The sequence below is a fragment of the Dromiciops gliroides genome, chromosome 5 (genome assembly GCF_019393635.1).
Source record: "Dromiciops gliroides isolate mDroGli1 chromosome 5, mDroGli1.pri, whole genome shotgun sequence".
Classification (NCBI taxonomy): domain Eukaryota; kingdom Metazoa; phylum Chordata; class Mammalia; order Microbiotheria; family Microbiotheriidae; genus Dromiciops; species Dromiciops gliroides.
In genome coordinates this window covers 282,958,043-282,974,604 of record NC_057865.1, presented here as the reverse complement: position 1 = coordinate 282,974,604, position 16,562 = coordinate 282,958,043, and the positions used below count along the sequence as shown (strand labels likewise).

Sequence of the window (16,562 nt, the reverse complement as noted above, 5' to 3'; positions counted from 1 at the left end):
CATTCATCCATTCATTCACCACCCTGGTCACCCTCCTTTGCTCACTGGATTGCTTATCAATATCCTTCCTAAACTATGATGCCCAAGCTAAGCTCCTCATTTTACAGATGACACAACTGAGAGATAATGACTTGTCCAGATTCACACAGGACTAAAAAAATCTTCCAGTCCAGCCTGGCACCTTTCTACTAACATTGTTTAAAAGCCTCATTTCACCGGAGACTAAGTTATCTGAGCTACCAGGGAGCACCACTCACCCTTCCCCCTGCAACTCTGTATTTGCCTTTTATATACTTTGTATCTACTTACATGTGAATGGGATTTTTTTTTAAATCCTCATTCCTAGCACAAGAGGGACACAGAGTAGGTGGTTAATTGAAAGAACAAGGGTTCAAAACCTGGCTCTGATACTTACTACCTAAAAGGGGGAATCCTGACATAATCGAGAGAGGACTAACTTGAAGTCAGGGAGATAGGAGTTCAAAGGCCAGCTCTGTGACCCCTTGCTTTTTTCTCATCTATGTGGTGCCATAGTCCACAGAGCACTGGGCTTGGAAGCAGGAAGACTCATCTTCATGAGTTCAAATGTGACCTTAGGCAAGTCACTTGACCCTGTTTGCCTCAGTTTTCCCATATGTTAAATGAACTAGAGAAGGAAATGGTAAACTAGACCAGTATCTCTGCCCAAAAAACAACAAAACCCAAATGGGGTTGTCAAGAGTCAGACACACCCGAAACCGACTTAACAACATTTTCTCATCTATAAAATAAAGGTAGTATCGTGGTACATACCTTCAGGGCTCTCAGGAGGTTCAAGGGAGATAATGGCAGAGAATGCTAGCTGAACATGAGAGTCCCCTAGAAATGTCAGTTATTTCAGCTCTTTCAGGAGGACTTGATCATTTTCACCTCTGAAACCCCCTTTCTAACACAATGCCTGGAACACAGCATGAATACCTGCTTGGTGGCTGCTTAAAAGTTCCTTCCAGCTCTAGTTCCTTAAGGACAGAGGCTGTGTCATTTCTGTCTTTTTAGTCCCAGTGTTTGCCACAGTGCCAGGCACAACACAGCAAGTGATTAATAAATGTTTGGCCCATTGACTGTCTACATTCTGCCTCGAAGTCTATAATCCTATGAACCCCAGGAGAATTCAAGTTCTTGAGGGCAGGGTCTGCTTATTATTTGTCTTTGTGTTGTCCTCAGTAGTGGGGACAAGAGTGCCTAGTGCCTAGAGTAGGTTGGGCCATCAATAAATGCTGAATTCCAGATTCATCAATACTAAAAACGTCCCAGAGAGGACCGAAGTCTTGGGGGAAGAATCTTGCTACCAGTGTTATTTTCCTCTAAGGAGTATTTGCTAATCCTGGGCCTTAACTTGTAGAATTTCCTATGAAAACAGTCAGACTGCTTCTGGTATTTGGATGGTGTCAACTGCTGGATAATTGCTTATAAAAAATGAACTCAGTTCTCTCTCTCTCTCTCTCTCTCTCTCTCTCCCCCCCCCTTCCTCCCTCCTTTCCTCTCCTCTTCTCCTCCTCCTCCTGTTCTCATTTTCTCTCTCTCTCTCTCTCTCTCTCTCTCTCTCTCTCTCTCTCTCTCTCTCTCTCTCTCTCTCTCTCTCATCCCCATTCCAGAGAATGCTAGCCAAAAAAGGCTGAAAGCCCTCCCCTTAACTTGTGAGTAATTCATCTTTGCCAACCCTGAGTCAAGTCAAATTCCTGTGCCCAACCCCACCTTTGGAATGTCACAGTTCTTTGTTCCCTTCACAGTTAACCAAACTTTTCTGTCTTCTTGCTAGTTTTTACTTGGAGACATACAAAAAACTGTGAAATAAAGAGGGGCCACTGAAATAGCTTGTAGAGATCACCCTGAATCTGTAATTACAGAGCCAAGATAATGCCTGTTTGTGTTTTAAGCGCCTCTTTTACAACTGACAAATTACAGAGAAAGTTTCTTTTGTTCTCTACCATGAACAATAAAGCCCATAATGCTAAGGACAAAAGAAACCCAGTAGGTCCAAAGGAGTCTCTTTCTCTTTGGGGAGCAGCTGAGGCTCAGGGGGGATTCTGGAGTCTCTGAGAGACCCCACCTTGGCTTTGCCATGCCACTGAATGTCAATCTCATAGTTTCAGTTTCTTCATCTAGAAGTGTGTGTGTGTGTGTGTGTGTGTGTGTGTGTGTGTGTGTGTGTGTGTGTGTGGCGGGGGGTGTTCATTGTTGGCACCCCCACCCCCAGGCCTGTTTAGATCAGGGAGTGACTTTAAAGTTAAGATTAGAGAATTTCCCCAAGTTGGAAGGGAGCTCAGAATGCATCTGGTCCAAACTGTACAGAGGTACGGTAGCTGCAGATGTAAGACTCTGCACTGTGAAGAAGCCAACAAGGCATGCATTTTATGTGGTGCCAAGTGAGGAAAGTCATGGGAGTTTCACGTACAAACAACATCCTCTGTTCCTCCCTACAGTAATAAGGCTGCAAGACCTTTCATTCAAGAGCTTTTAGGAGGCCATGATGTCAAATCCCCTCAGTTTACAGATGAGGAAACTGAGGCCCCGCAAGAAGTGTTCTGTCCAAAGCCAAACAAGAGTGTGGCACAGTGGATCAAGAACTAGGTTCAGAGTCAGGGAGAGCTAGGTGTAAGTCCTACCTCTGATGTACTGTACTGTGCTGTGCTGTGTAATGCTGGGCAGGGGACTTAATGTCTCAGTACCCCAAAGTCTAAGACTATCAACTGATTCCATGGTAGAGAGGGTTTCCTCCTTGGGATTTCCTTACACTAATGAAATCACAGGTCCAGATCAAATTCTTTTTTTTGGCAGAGCAATGAGGGTTAAGTGACTTGCCCAGGGTCACACAGCTAGTAAGTGTCAAGTGTCTGAGGCCAGATTTGAACTCAGTTCCTCCTGAATCCAGGGCCAGTGCTTTATCCACTGAACCACCTAGCTGCCCTCCAGAATGTTTTTAAATGAATAAAATAGAATTACAAAGAAAATCAGTTCTACAGAAATACAGTTAGGAATGGCCACGAGCCACTGGTTTCCATTAAGTAGTCTTTGGGAGTTCAGTTACAGCTAAGTCCTTACGCCTTCCAGACTTAAACAAAGGGAACTTTTAAGTCCTTAGGAAAAAATGTTGTGTCTTGGTGGAAATGAAGTCAAAGCGCACCTGGCTGTCTCCTTCTGTCTCACATCCTCACTGAAGTACACATGACTTCAGAAGGGACAACTGTTGCCCAGGGCATTAAACTGTGGCTTTGAGAAGAAGCTAATTCTTCTCAGAAACTAAGCAGCTCAGCTTGCCTTTTTTTTTTTTTTTGAGAGAGGAAAAATCCACACACAAAAAAAAGAAAAAAAACTGTCCCAGCCTGGCTCCAGCCCTGACAGATATAACCAGATCTGTCCTCTGCATTCTGTAAGGGAGCTCCTGTGCAGAAAGCACATGTGCCAATAGGCACTCAAGCTCTGTGTGCCTTTCAATTGTCCCTAAGGCCCAACCAGGCAGAAACAGAGGAGCTGAATTTCTTCAGTAAGCAATCTTCCCTCCTCTAGGTCAAACCCCAGCTCCTTCTGCCCGTCTTCACACCACATAATTCCCCGCTGTTCACTGTCCTAGCCACGGACTGGAGGCTCTGCTGTGGTTTCTCCATTCCTTTTTTAAAAGGTAGTCAACAGGGGCAGCTAGGTGGTGCAGTGGATAAAGCACCAGCCCTGGATTCAGGAGTTCCTGAGTTCAAATCCGGCCTCAGACACTTGACACTTACTAGCTGTGTGACCTTGGGCAAGTCACTTAAGCCCCATTGCCCTGCCAAAAAAAAAAAAAAAAGGTAGTCAACAGAACTGAACCAAGGCTTCTGGATGAGGCCTGATGGGAAGGGGAAAGGGTTCAACTCCCTTGTCCTGAATGCTCTGCTTTTTATACCGGGTCTCTTTTCACTTGAATGGATTTGATGCGAGCCTTCCTTGACCTGGCCAGCCTCCAGTAAGCTGCTGAACCTTGGTCCGTTCCATTGCTGCTCTACTGCATCACCTTGGTCTAGACTGTTGATGATTTTTCCAAGGTTGATTATGTCAGACAATAGATTAGCTCTGCCTCCCAGCCTCATGTCATCCCAAATCCGATAAGGATGGTCATTCCAGAGAACAATTTAGAACTGGGACCACTGACCTGGAGCTGGAAGGGGCCTCAGAGACCATCAAGGGTGAGGAAACAGCTCAAGAGAGCATTAGTGACTAGTCAAGGTCACCCAAGTAGTAAATGACAGAGGCTACCTGTGAACCCAGGTCTTCTGATCCCAACGACGGTTTTCTTTCCACTGCACCTGGCTATCTTTTACTTTTACTGGAAAAATCACAAAGACTTATAGACACTGACCCAGCAATAACAGTGCCAGGCATATTCCCCGAGGAAGGCAAAGCTAGAAGGAAAGATCCTAATTGTCAGTGCCCTCTTCCTCCTCAAATAATGCCACATAGACTTATCTGTTTATACACTGTGGGCCCCTGTTAGATTGTAAGCCCCTTGAAGCCAGGGCCTGTTTTTCCTTTCTGCCCTGACTCCCAAGCTTAGCAAGGTGCCCACAAACAAGGGCAGTCCCTTCTGGCTCTAGCTCTACCATCTTCTGGTCTCCTTTAATCCTCACACTTACTAGCTGTGTGACCCTGGGCAAGTCACTTAACCGTGATTGCCTTAAACCTCCAGGGCCATCTCCAGTCATCCTGATCTTGCCACTGGATCCAGATGTCTCTGGAGGAGAGAGTGAGGCTGGTGACTTGGCATAGCCCTCCCTCCCTTAAATCCAACTCACTGCAAGTCATGACATCTGTCATGGTCTTCTTAGAGAATGAAGGACAAACAACAACAACCACCCTCACAACAGCCTTGGGAGTGGGTCACATAGGCATCATTATCCTCATTTTACCAAGGAAGAAGAGGAAGCTTCTGGGGGATAGGTGACTGGCTCAAGGTCACATAACCTGATCCAAACTGAGACCTTCCCACTCCAAACACGGAGCTCTACATGGGGCCTATGGGTGAACTTTGAATACAAACATGTTTGGCCAAGTCTTAGTGAAAGGTTATCAAGAGAATGATTCAGATTCTAGAGACCAAAAAAAAAAAAAAGTTTGCCCCAAAGAGACAGAGACAAATGGAATCACAGAAATGAAAAGACAGAGAAAGACTCACGAAGAGATGAGAGACACAGAGAGATACATATAAGAAACAGAAAGATACATAGAAACAGAGCGGGAGTGTCACAGAGACAGTAAAAAAGAGATACATACAGACACAGAGAGAGAAAGAGAGACATGCACACAAAGGCAAAGACATATACACAGAGACAGAAAGCCACCAAGAGAGATCTACACAGACACAGAGATCCACAGAGACAGAAACAGAGAGACAGAGAAGACACAAAGACAGCAAGAGAGGTACAGAGACATTGACAGAGGCACAGGAGACACAAAAGCGAGGTCAGAGAGAACAAAATCAGTCAGGAGCAATCACTCGTGAGGCAACAAGATGAAGATGGCTAATTCCTAATTAAAGAGGCCATGCCCCTGACACTCTGCTTACTGGGGGTTTCTTCTAAGATTTCCTGGAATTTTGTCCTTTCGTAGTCCACCAACTGGCGCTGAAGATGGGGTCGAAGGCTCCTGATGGTGAAGTTGACCATGTCCATTTTCATGAGATCCAGCACGTGGAATATTTGTCTTTAAAAATCAGAATGAGAATGAGTTAGAAAGGGAGGGGTAAGAGGAAAAGCAAAAACCAAAGTCTCACATCGAAAAATGTGGTTTAAAAATTAAATGGGCTAGGGCAGCTAGGTGGCTGAATCCAGCACTGGCCCTGGATTCAGGAGGACCTGAGTTCAAATCTGACCTCAGACACTTGACGCTTACTAGCTGTGTGACCCTGGGCAAGTCACTTAACCCCCATTGCCCTGCAAAAAAAAAAAATTGCGTGGGCTGATGGAGATGTGGGGACATACAAATATATATTTATATTTATATTTTTATATACACACACACATACACACATGCATCAGGGCAGAGAGAAGGAAGGAGATCCAGGAAAATAAGGAATGTGACAATGACTACAACAATTTAAAAATAATCAAAACTGAGGACTGGGTAATTATAATGATCAAACTTGTCCTTGACAAAGAAAGAGGGACATGTCCTTCTTCTCTTCTTTGCCAAAGGGGGCTATGGATGTGTAATACTGAATATACTGTCAGACATGGAGGATGCTTTGGCTAGTTGAACTACCATTTTTTTCCTTTTTTGTTTGCTGTTATATTGATGATTCTCTAGGTTGGGGAGGACGGGGAGATATATTTGGAAATGAAACTGACATAAAGTCAAAATAAACTTTTTTAAAAGAAAAAGAAAACTGTTTAAAATGTATATACGATATTTCTTTCCCTCCCAAAAAAATCCCACAAAATTTCACAGCCCAATAAAATAAGGTCATTCTTTAAAGAATTCTATAGCAATATATTACAATAGGCTAAGTGGTATTTTAAAGTATTATTAAATACTTTATTACTTATTTAAAGTTAACTTTTACTAATAATGAATGCTTTATTATTAAATACTATAGTATAAAGTATTGTTACATTATATATACTTAAGTATTAGGTATTTTAAAGTATTTTATATTTAAAATACTTAAGTATGAAATATATTTAGTGTATGAGGCATAAAAGTATTTTATACTCAAGTGTAAAATTTAAAAATTAAGTATATTAACTATAAAAATATCAGTATAAGTATTTTATACTTCAGTATAAAATATAAGTACTAAGTATATTAACTATAAAAATAGAAATATAAGTATTTTATATTTTATACTTCAGTATGAAATATAAGCATTAAGTATGTTAACCATAAAAATCAGTATAAGTATTTTATACTTAAGTATGAAATATATAAAAATATAAATATTTCATACTGTAACGATTAGAATGATGCCACCTGCTGGAGAGCTACTGTAGGAAAGCTCCACCATGAGGAGAAGGCACCTGATGCTTTTCTTTGGCGTCACTCCTGACATTTGCTTGTGGGAGGAAGGAGGGGTGAGGCTGGCTCTCTCACTCTCGTTGTCAGGACTCTCATGGAGAGTGGAGCAGGAGAACTGTAGCTCCCTTTGATAGATGAATCTAGGCCTCTTTCTCTCTCTCTCTCTTTACCAAATTCTTATTCTCCTTAATAATTGCTTAAAAGTCTAAACTCTTGCTAAAGCTTTTATTTTTATTTATTAAATTTATTGGCGACCACTCATTAGATATTTTAGACAGACTAGCTTGAATTTTAGCGCCTTACAGATGGCGACCATGAAGGGACTGTAATGATTGGAATGACGCCTTCTCCTCATGGTGGAGCTTTCCTACAGTAGCTCTCCAGCAGGTGGCATCATTCTAATCATTACAATACTTTAAAATACCTTGAAGTATTTTAAGATATAAAATATCTAACTGACTCATTCCACCCAATCACAGATGGATAGAAAGGCATTAAGCCATATAAACAAAGAAAGAAAGAAAAATAAAGGAGGAGGGGGAGAAGTGATTAGATGTCATACACACCCAGGATATTGATTTGTTTGACAACTCTTTTCTTCACAAAATCCCAGATTTAGAGATACAATGAATCTTAGAGGCCACCCTCCCATTTTACAGATGAGGAAAACAAGGCTGAGAGAAGTGAATAGACTTGGCCAGGATCAAGAGTATCTCAGGCTGCATTTGAAGCTAGGTCTTCCTGACTCCCAAGGCCATTGTTCTAACCACTGCTTCATCTTGCTCCCAATTGTACCATCTTGTGGAAAAGAGGGTTTTATTTGGAGATTCAGTGGTGGTGGGAGGGGAGGTATTGGACCCCCAAAAATATGAGAGCTTGTAAATCTAGTGTCTTTTCTCCTCCCAGAATTCTTTCTGTCTAGTCTGCATGTATCTTGTATGTACCTAGTTATTTATAATCTCTCCCATTAGAATATAAGCATATTCAGGGTAGGGATGATTTTTTTTTTCCTGGCCTTTCTTTGAATTCCCAATGCTTAGTACCAGTGCCTGGCAAATAGTAAAGTGCTTGATAAATGCTTGTTGTTGTTGTCTCAGATAATGAAGATTGAAACCCATCCCTGCAGACCCATGCTGGGTAATTTTCATCCATGGGCAGCCCATTAGGAAGCAACTGGCATTTTTTTTTAAGCATCAAGAAAACTTTTTTCTAAGAATTAATTGGAGGGGTAGCTAGGTGGCACAGTGGATAGAGCACCGGCCCTGGAGTCAGGAGTACCTGAGTTCAAATCCAGCCTCAGATACTTAACACTTATTAGCTGTGTCACCCTGGGCAAGTCACTTAACCCCAATTGCCTCACTAAAAAAGAAAGAAAGAAAGGAAGGAAGGAAGGAAGGAAGGAAGGAAGGAAGGAAGGAAGGAAGGAAGGAAGGAAGGAAGGAAGAAAGAATTGGAACTTTCCAGTAGAAATCAGCAAGAGACCCAACAAGCCCCTTGGCACAGTGCTTCCAAGGGGTAATGCATTCCAATGTGAAATATTCCATATGTGATCAGATTCCTTTGATCACACATTCTAAAACCCAGATCTCAGAGAACTTAAAGGCCATCACTAGTGGGCCAAAACGTAGACTAGGAGTCAGAAGACCTCAGTCCAAGTCCATAGATGTGCCTGCTGGGTGACCTTGGGAAGTCACTTCTCCTCTGTGGGGCTCAGCCAACTCCTCTGAGGTTGGGCTATGTCCCATCTCGCCCTTGCACTGGGCGATTCTTTGTCTTGGGGTGCAGGAGAATGGGAACCTATGGTATGAGCTTTCCATTTTAGGATGAAAGATTTATTAGGAGGCTTTCCCCACCACCTCCTTATTCTTTGAAATCAATCGATAAACATTTACTTAGCATTTATTGTATGCCCAGCACTATCCCAGACACTGCAAACACCAAGACAAAAAAAGAATATTGGAGTGGAAAGGGCCCTGCCTCTGGAGTCAGAGGACCTGGGTTCATATGCTACCTCTGACACAGCCTGTATGACTTTGGGCAAGTCACTTAATCCCACCCTGAGACTCAGTCTCCTCCTCTGTGAAATGAGGGGGGTAGACTAGATGGTCCCCAAATTCCTTTCCAGCTCTAAATCTACAATCTTATGATAAGTCCTTTCTCTTCTCTGGGCCTCAGTTTTCTGCAGGTCATGGAATAGTTAAAGCAGGAGTCCCTTTCAGCTCAAAATTTCTGATCCAATAACTCCTGCCCTTAATGGGTTTACAGTCTATTGGAAGAGACAGCCTACACGTAAATGGGCTTCTAAAAAACAAATACAGGGTAATCTTTGCTGGAGAAAAAGATGGCAAGTCTCTCCAGTATCTCTGCCAAGAAAACCCCATTCAGGGTCACAAAGAATTGGACAGGACCGGAGAGAAGACGCTCCACCCAAGCTGAATAGAAGGTTAGCTCCCAGAAGGCAGACAATTCCCTTGTCCTTCAGAGGACACAGAAGAGCTGCTTTGATGGGAACCCGGCACGCAGTACATGCTCGCTAGATTGTAGAAGAGAATACCAACCTCAGCAGCTCCACAATATTGCCGGTGGCTTTGAGTTCCTTGATGTCATCGTCCCGGACGGGAGCACACAGCTTGCCCATGGTATGGATGACATAGGTGGCCAGTCCCTGAATGTCCACAGCGTTGTGCTCTGCTTGCTGCCTGATAAGGTCGGTATCCAGAACTTCACTGATCTGGGTACGGAGTCGGTTTCCACCAGGAGTCAGAAAAGAGAGAAGGGTCTGTGGGCATGAAAAAAACTCCAGGTAAGAGAATTTAAGGGCTGGTTGAGGGGGGTTTCCCTCTTAAATTAAACAAAACAATGAAAATGATGTATTAGAAAGAAAAGGACTGGGGCAGCTAGGTGGCACAATGGATAGAGCACTGGCCCTGGAATCAGGAGTACCTGAGTTCAAATCCGACCTCAGACACTTAACACTTACTAGCTGTGTGACCCTGGGCAAGTCACTTAACCCCAATTGCCTCACTAAAAAAAAAAGAAAAAAGAAAAGAAAGAAAGAAAAGGACTAGGGCAGATAGGTAGCAACAGCCATGGAGTCAGGAGGACCTGAATTTAAATCCAGTCTCAGACACTTACTAGCTGTGTGACCCTGGGCAAGTCACTTAACCCCAATTATTAAAATTAAAAAAAAAAAAAAGAAAAAAGAAAAGAAAGAAAGAAAAGGACTAGGGCAGATAGGTGGCAACATCCCTGGAGTCAGGAGAACCTGAGTTCAAATCCGGTCTCAGACACTTGACATTTACTAGCTGCGTGACCCTGGGCAAGTCACTTAACCTCAATTGCCAAGGAAGGAAGGAAGGGAGGAAGGAAGAAAGAAAAGGGCATGGGAAAAAAGAGAAGGAAGTTCAGGGAGAGACAAATGGGATAGCCTTGGAACTAACATGCCCAAATTATCATAAACGTTTTTTTAAAAATCAGTATATAATGGGAATTTGTGGCCTCATGGACACTTTTCATTTTTTGTTCTTTGAATTATAACAATAAAAATAATGTCTTTGCATATGGAAATGCTCAATTTGCTAGTATTTGTCAAGATAAGAACAACAAAAAAATTTTTAATTAAACTAAACCGGAGGGGGCAGCTAGGTGGCATAGTGGATAAAGCACCGGCCCTGGATTCAGGAGGACCTGAGTTCAAATCTGGCCTCAGACACTTGACAGGTACTAGCTGTGTGACCCTGGGCAAGTCACTTAACCCCCATAGCCCTGCAAAACTAAACTAAACTAAACCGGAGGCAGTGCGGTACAGTGGAGGGACCTGGCATTGGATTCGAGATTGGATGCGTGCTCCTTATCAAGAGGGATCATTTCCTTCTTCCATCACCCAGCACAGTCCTAGCTCACAGTAGGTGTTTAATAAATGTGTGTTGACTGATTGCCATCTGGATAACAGCTGTATGAGCTACACAGGTGGAAAGAAGGATGGGTTTGGCAACTGAAGAAAGAGGTTCATATCCTGCTCTACCATTTATCCTCTCTGTGGCCTAGGGCTTAACCACTTTGGGCCTCAGTTTCCCCATTTGTGAAATTAGATGGTAGAACTGATTGGCCTCTGAGGCCTTCCAGCTCTAGACCTTGGATCACTTAAATTCTATGGTCACTTAACCTCTCTGAGACTCAGTGGCCTCACTTGTAAAAAAAAAAAAAAGAGTTGGATGGGACAGCCTCTGAAACTATGAAACAATCTATGAGCCAGAGGCAAGTCACTCACAACCCCCGTGTCAGGCAGCTCACTCCCTCACACTAACTTGCAAAGATGGGGTTGATCTGCATTGGATGCAGGGGCTTCCTTACTGTGAATTACTTACACCAGGGAAATCACAGGTTTATACCAAGAAAAGAAAAAAAGGAAATGCTAAGGTCTGTACCCATGGGAGCTAGCTCACTCCAGGTGTAAGCAACCTTGATAGAACCTGTTATGGAGCAGGCTGTAAGGCCTTGGGTAGCAAAGGCTTCCAAAAGAATGCACTCTCCCTCTTCCCTCTCCCTTCTTCCTCTGCCTCTCCCTTTGTCCTTTCTCTATTCCTCTTCCTTTTCCTATTCTTCTTCTTCCTTTCCCTGTCTCTCTTCTTCCTCTCTGTATCCCCCTTCCCTGTTCCTCTCTCTATCCCTCTTCCTTTCCCTATTCCCCTTCTTCCTCTCCCTATCCCTCTTCCTTTATTTCTCTCCCTATCCTTCTTCCCTTCCCCCTCTCTCTCCTGAACTAAATCACTTTCCCTGTAGCAAATTCCCAATATAGCAAGCCTAAAAGCAGCAGGGCTCAGATCGCCCAGAGTTCCTGGCACCATTTCAAAACCTTTGCAGATAAGCCGGCAGAAGCAGAAGGGCAGGTTGTAGGGCACAGCTTCCTGAGAACACCAGATAGGCCAGGCCTGTGCTTTTCCACCAAGGTAGTTTTCTATGATAGTGTGGTTCAGTGGTTACAGCGCAGACTGTGGGTCCTAAGACCTGCTTGATGTGTTGGCTCTAGCACTTACTCCCTATGTGTCCTTAGGAAAGTCACCTCCCAGGTAAAATGAGGCTGACAATAACTGACATTTCTATAGAACTTAAGTGGTTGAAAAGTACTTTATTTCTGTCATCTCACTGTAGCTTGACTAAAACCCTGGGAGGTGAGTAATTACTGCCTCCACTTTCCAGAGGAGGCAGCCGAAGTTCCTAGAGAGGAAGTGACTTGTCCAAGGTGACAAAGCCAGCACACGTCCAAGGCAGGACTGATCCTATGAATGGCTCTCTACCCACTGTATGGAAACAGAAAGTTCGAAAAGGAAAGGAGAGGGAGAGAGGAGGGGAGGGAGGATAGAATAAGAGAGGGAGGGAGAGTAAGAGGAGAGGGGAGGAAAGAGGAGAGAGCCAGGCATGGAAGGGGGGTAGGGGGTGGGGGGGTGGGGAGGGAGGAGAGGGCTATCAACTTGCCTCTCTTATTTCTTCAAAAAGTTTGATGGCGTGTTCATACTCGGGAGGATCCTCGTTGAGTTCGGCCTCCAGGTGGTCCCAGAAAGCCTGGTGAACGATGTGTTTCACTCGCCCTGCCAGGCTTCAAGAGAGAAGTGATCACTGGGTGAAAATCAGCTGAAGCGACCCTTCCCAGAGACCAGAATTCCAGACTAGAGACAAAGGAGACTCTGGCCCCCAAGGACGCCCAGGGGCTTGCCAAACTCAGCTGGGAAGCGCCAACACCCATTCGAGTCATCCCGGTCCCCAATCTGAGGCTTGTGTGGGGAGGCAGCAGCTGCCAGAGGTGGGCAGCCTCAGCCACGCCCTCCCAGCTCGGGGCGGGGCAGTTCCTGGGGAAGGGGCTAAGCCTAAAATCCAACAGAAGACCCATCAAGTTCTAACCCGCCTTGGCACATCTCACAGTCTTAACAAGGGAAAGAAAAAAGATAAAATAGTCAGTGCCAGGAGAGATGAAAGTTCATCTTCCCCATTTCCCTTGTAAGTGCTACTGTATCTGAAGCTATTGTACCTTATTCAGGTACTGTTTCTTGTCATGGAGGCAGAGTGATGTTCGAGGCTTTGAAGAGCCACCAAGATTTGGGTTCCAATCCCAACTGACACGTCCTCCTTGTGTCACCTTGGGGCAGTCCCTTCACTTTCCTTGAACCTCAGTTTCCTTATCTGTCCAATGCAGGGGTTGGACTAGATGGTGTCTGAGGCCCCTCCCAGCTCTAGAGCTAGGATCCTCATGAGCCACGGGGATCACGGTAGTTGTGGAGGCAGCCTCATAAGGTTGTTGAGGGCTCAAATGGGATAATGTGGGACATCAGAACAATGCAGAAATGGCTGCTTGGGTATTTTTCTTGGGGCTGGAGGGGAACTAAGAGGCCAAGGAACCCAACCTTTTCATTTCACCAAGGAGGAAACTAAAGCAGAGAAGGGATTTCCCCAGGGCTCACACTGTTAATAAGAAGTGTCTGTGGCGGGATTTGTTCCCAGATCTTCTTGGCTCCTGACCCAGTAACCTAGCCACTATACCCCACTGCCTCTCAATGTTCTTAAACTCTAGTACCCAGAACCAAACCCACTGCCCAACTTCTGCAGGCCCATCTTGTCCAGACCAAAACGTTTGGCCACTGCCCTAGACAAGCAGCTCATCTTTCCACGGGATCAAACATCCCCTGAGTGGGAGAGGATCCTGGATGACCACGGAGATGAATTCATTTCTCAAGGGTCTGACTTCTGCCTCAAGGCCTCTGGTGTGACTTGCCTCCTCCCCATCCCCCCAACTCTGCCACAGACCCACGTCCACTCACCTGTTCTCGGGCAGGGCTCCCTGTTTGACGTGAAAGTTCTCATTGACGGCGATCTCGTGAGCAAGTGTCATGTTGGAGATATTCCTCGCAGCAGCCATCACTTCATCAAACGTCACCACTCTGGGAGGACTTGTAGCTAATGGGAAGAAAAGACCAGGGTGAGCCAGAGCCTCACTTCTGGAGAGTAGCAGCCTCACACCTGACCCTCCCACATTCTGATACCATTTATATTCTGATCAAAATCTTTGTTCTTTTTTTTTGGTTTGTTTGGTTTTTTTGCAGGGCAGTGGGGGTTAAGTGACTTGTCCAGGGTCACACAGCTAGTAATTGTCAAGTATCTGAGGCCAGATTTGAACTCAGGTCCTCCTGAATCCAGGGCCAGTGCTTTATCCACTGCGCCACCTAGCTGCCCCCAAATTCTTTGTTCTTTAAAAAAGAAAAACAAGCATGTATGAAATGTTCAATATATGCTAAGTGCTCCACAAATATTATCTCATTTGATCTTCACAACAACCCCAGGAGGTAGGTACTATCATGATCCCCATTTTTTAGCTGAGGAAACTGAGGCAAAGAGAAGTTAAGTGACTTGCCCAGGGTCACACAGCTACTAAATGTCTGAGGCCAGATTTGAACTCAGGTATTCCTGACCCCAGGTCTATAGTTCTGTTCCTACCTGCCTACCCCTTGAACTTCACATAACATTCCATCTTCTATTTCTCTGTCTTATCTAAATGTAAGTTCCTCAGGGCAGGGATTTTGGTTTTTTGGCCCTACTTTATATCCCCAGTGATTAGCCCAAGGCCAGGACAGAATGAGTACTTAATGAAATGATTGCTGAATGATTGATCTCTCTTATTTTGGCTCAAACTTGTGTTTGAATCAGGGTCAGGAACTTCTAGTGTAGAAATTCCCTGTACCACTGCAGCTAAGACAGGGTAGGGTATCCTGAGATGCAATCATGCTATCAATCCATGAGAATTTACCACTGTACTGAGGCTAGAAGACAGAGGAAACTGTCCTTCCCCTTAAAGAACTAATGTTCTTATGGGGGGGGGGAATATGCACATAAAAATAAATTTAAAGTTTACACATAGTAGCTACAAGATAATTGAGCTGGGAGCATCTAGCTACTAAGCGTCAGAGAAAGGACTTAACCAAGGCTTCTTGATTCCAAAGCTATCCCTGAATAAATGAAGGAAAGAAGGGAGGCAGGAAGGAAGGAAGGAAAAAAACTTTTATTAAGTACTTTATTATTGTTGAGTTGTTTTCCAGTCATGTCTGACTCTTCGTGACCCCATTTGGGGTTTTCTTGGCAGAGATACTGAAGCAGTATTTCCTTCTCCAGCTTATTTTACAGATGAGGAAACTGAGACAAGCAGGGTTAAGTGACTCGCCCAGGGTCACACAGTTAGCAAGTGCCTGAGGTCACATTTAAACTCAGGCCTTCCTGACTCCAGGCCCATATTAAGGAATTACTATGTGCCAAACAGTGCCAAGTGCTGGGGATCTACATCCAAAAGGGAAGACATTACCCACTATGCCATGTTGCTGCTTATATCTTTCTTACTCCCTGAGCTTAGGAGTGATAAAAATAAATTTTTTTATCCATTTAGATTTTTTATTACTATAGATGGACTAACAAAGTTTAAAAAACAAAAACAAAAACCTGGCAATAAAGTAGCTGGCCACACATATAATGGGGTGTGGCTGAATAAGCCGCAGTCTCTGAAGATAATGGAATGTCATTGAGCCATAAGAAATGAGGGCAGCTAGGTGGCACAGTAGATAAAGCACCAGCCCTGGATTCAGGAGGACCTGAGTTCAAATCCACCCTCAGACACTTGACACTAGCTGTGTGACCCTGGGCAAGTCACTTAACTCTCATTGCCTCGCCAAAAAAAAAAAAAGAAAGAAAGAAAGAAATGAGGAAGAGGAGGAAGACCCAGAAGGCTTCATGTACACTAATAAGGAGCAAAAGAAGCAGAAGCAGGAGAATCACTCACACACAGGTGGTAAGAATAGAAATCATTACCAATAATAGAATCATTAATAATCATTATTTCTAATGTCAATCATTACTAATGATATAAATTATTGCTGATAATGTAATTGTGGGCAATACTTAGTAATACTATTATATGTAATGCTAATAGTAATATTATATAATACTAATAATTACTACTAATATGTTATTTTAATACTTATTGATAGTTATTCATGATATTTATTTTTCTAATACTAATAATACAAATCATATAAATAATATAGTTATTTTTAATATGTATTAGTAATGCCAATTAGTAGTGATGCTAATTATTACTAATAATATAAATGATTACCAATGTCGATTAGTCAGTCATGGGGCAATGAGGAACCACTGCCGGTCCTCATTCCACGCTGGCTCCACTAATTTTGGACTTCTCTGCACCTGTCCATCATGCCTTCCTTACCCAGGAAACTGATGACTGAGAAATCTCATCATCCTACAAGATCTAGTGTGCTTGGTCCTCCCAACTCATCAGTCTCTCCTGCCCCTCTCGCTGGCCCCTCTGGTTGGAGGAGACGATCATGGGCTCTATTTGAGGAAGGGGCTCAGCACAGCTTCCCCCCATTTTCCATCAGCTATGCAGCTTTTGGACTTCTTCATGTTCCCAGGAGAACACTTCTGCCCCTTCATTCATCCCCAGTGCCCCCACCTTTCCAGCTTCCTTTTGTTTGTTGTCTTCCTTA

The 16,562-nt window shown here is 43.8% G+C and overlaps 1 protein-coding gene across 2 annotated transcripts in view; it reads right to left on the bottom strand.

Annotated features, from left to right (window-relative positions):
- The window catches only part of TCP11L2 (t-complex 11 like 2), a 49,996-nt gene that overhangs the window by 14,058 nt on the left and 19,376 nt on the right, over positions 1 to 16,562 (bottom strand). For both annotated transcript variants that reach the window (XM_043966867.1, XM_043966866.1), the window contains exons 3-6: positions 13,833 to 13,968; positions 12,496 to 12,616; positions 9,579 to 9,799; positions 5,573 to 5,709 (exon numbers count right to left, since the gene is read on the bottom strand). In XM_043966867.1, the coding sequence (XP_043822802.1) occupies positions 5,573 to 5,709; positions 9,579 to 9,799; positions 12,496 to 12,616; positions 13,833 to 13,968 (615 nt within the window). The remainder of the gene's footprint in view (positions 1 to 5,572; positions 5,710 to 9,578; positions 9,800 to 12,495; positions 12,617 to 13,832; positions 13,969 to 16,562) is intronic.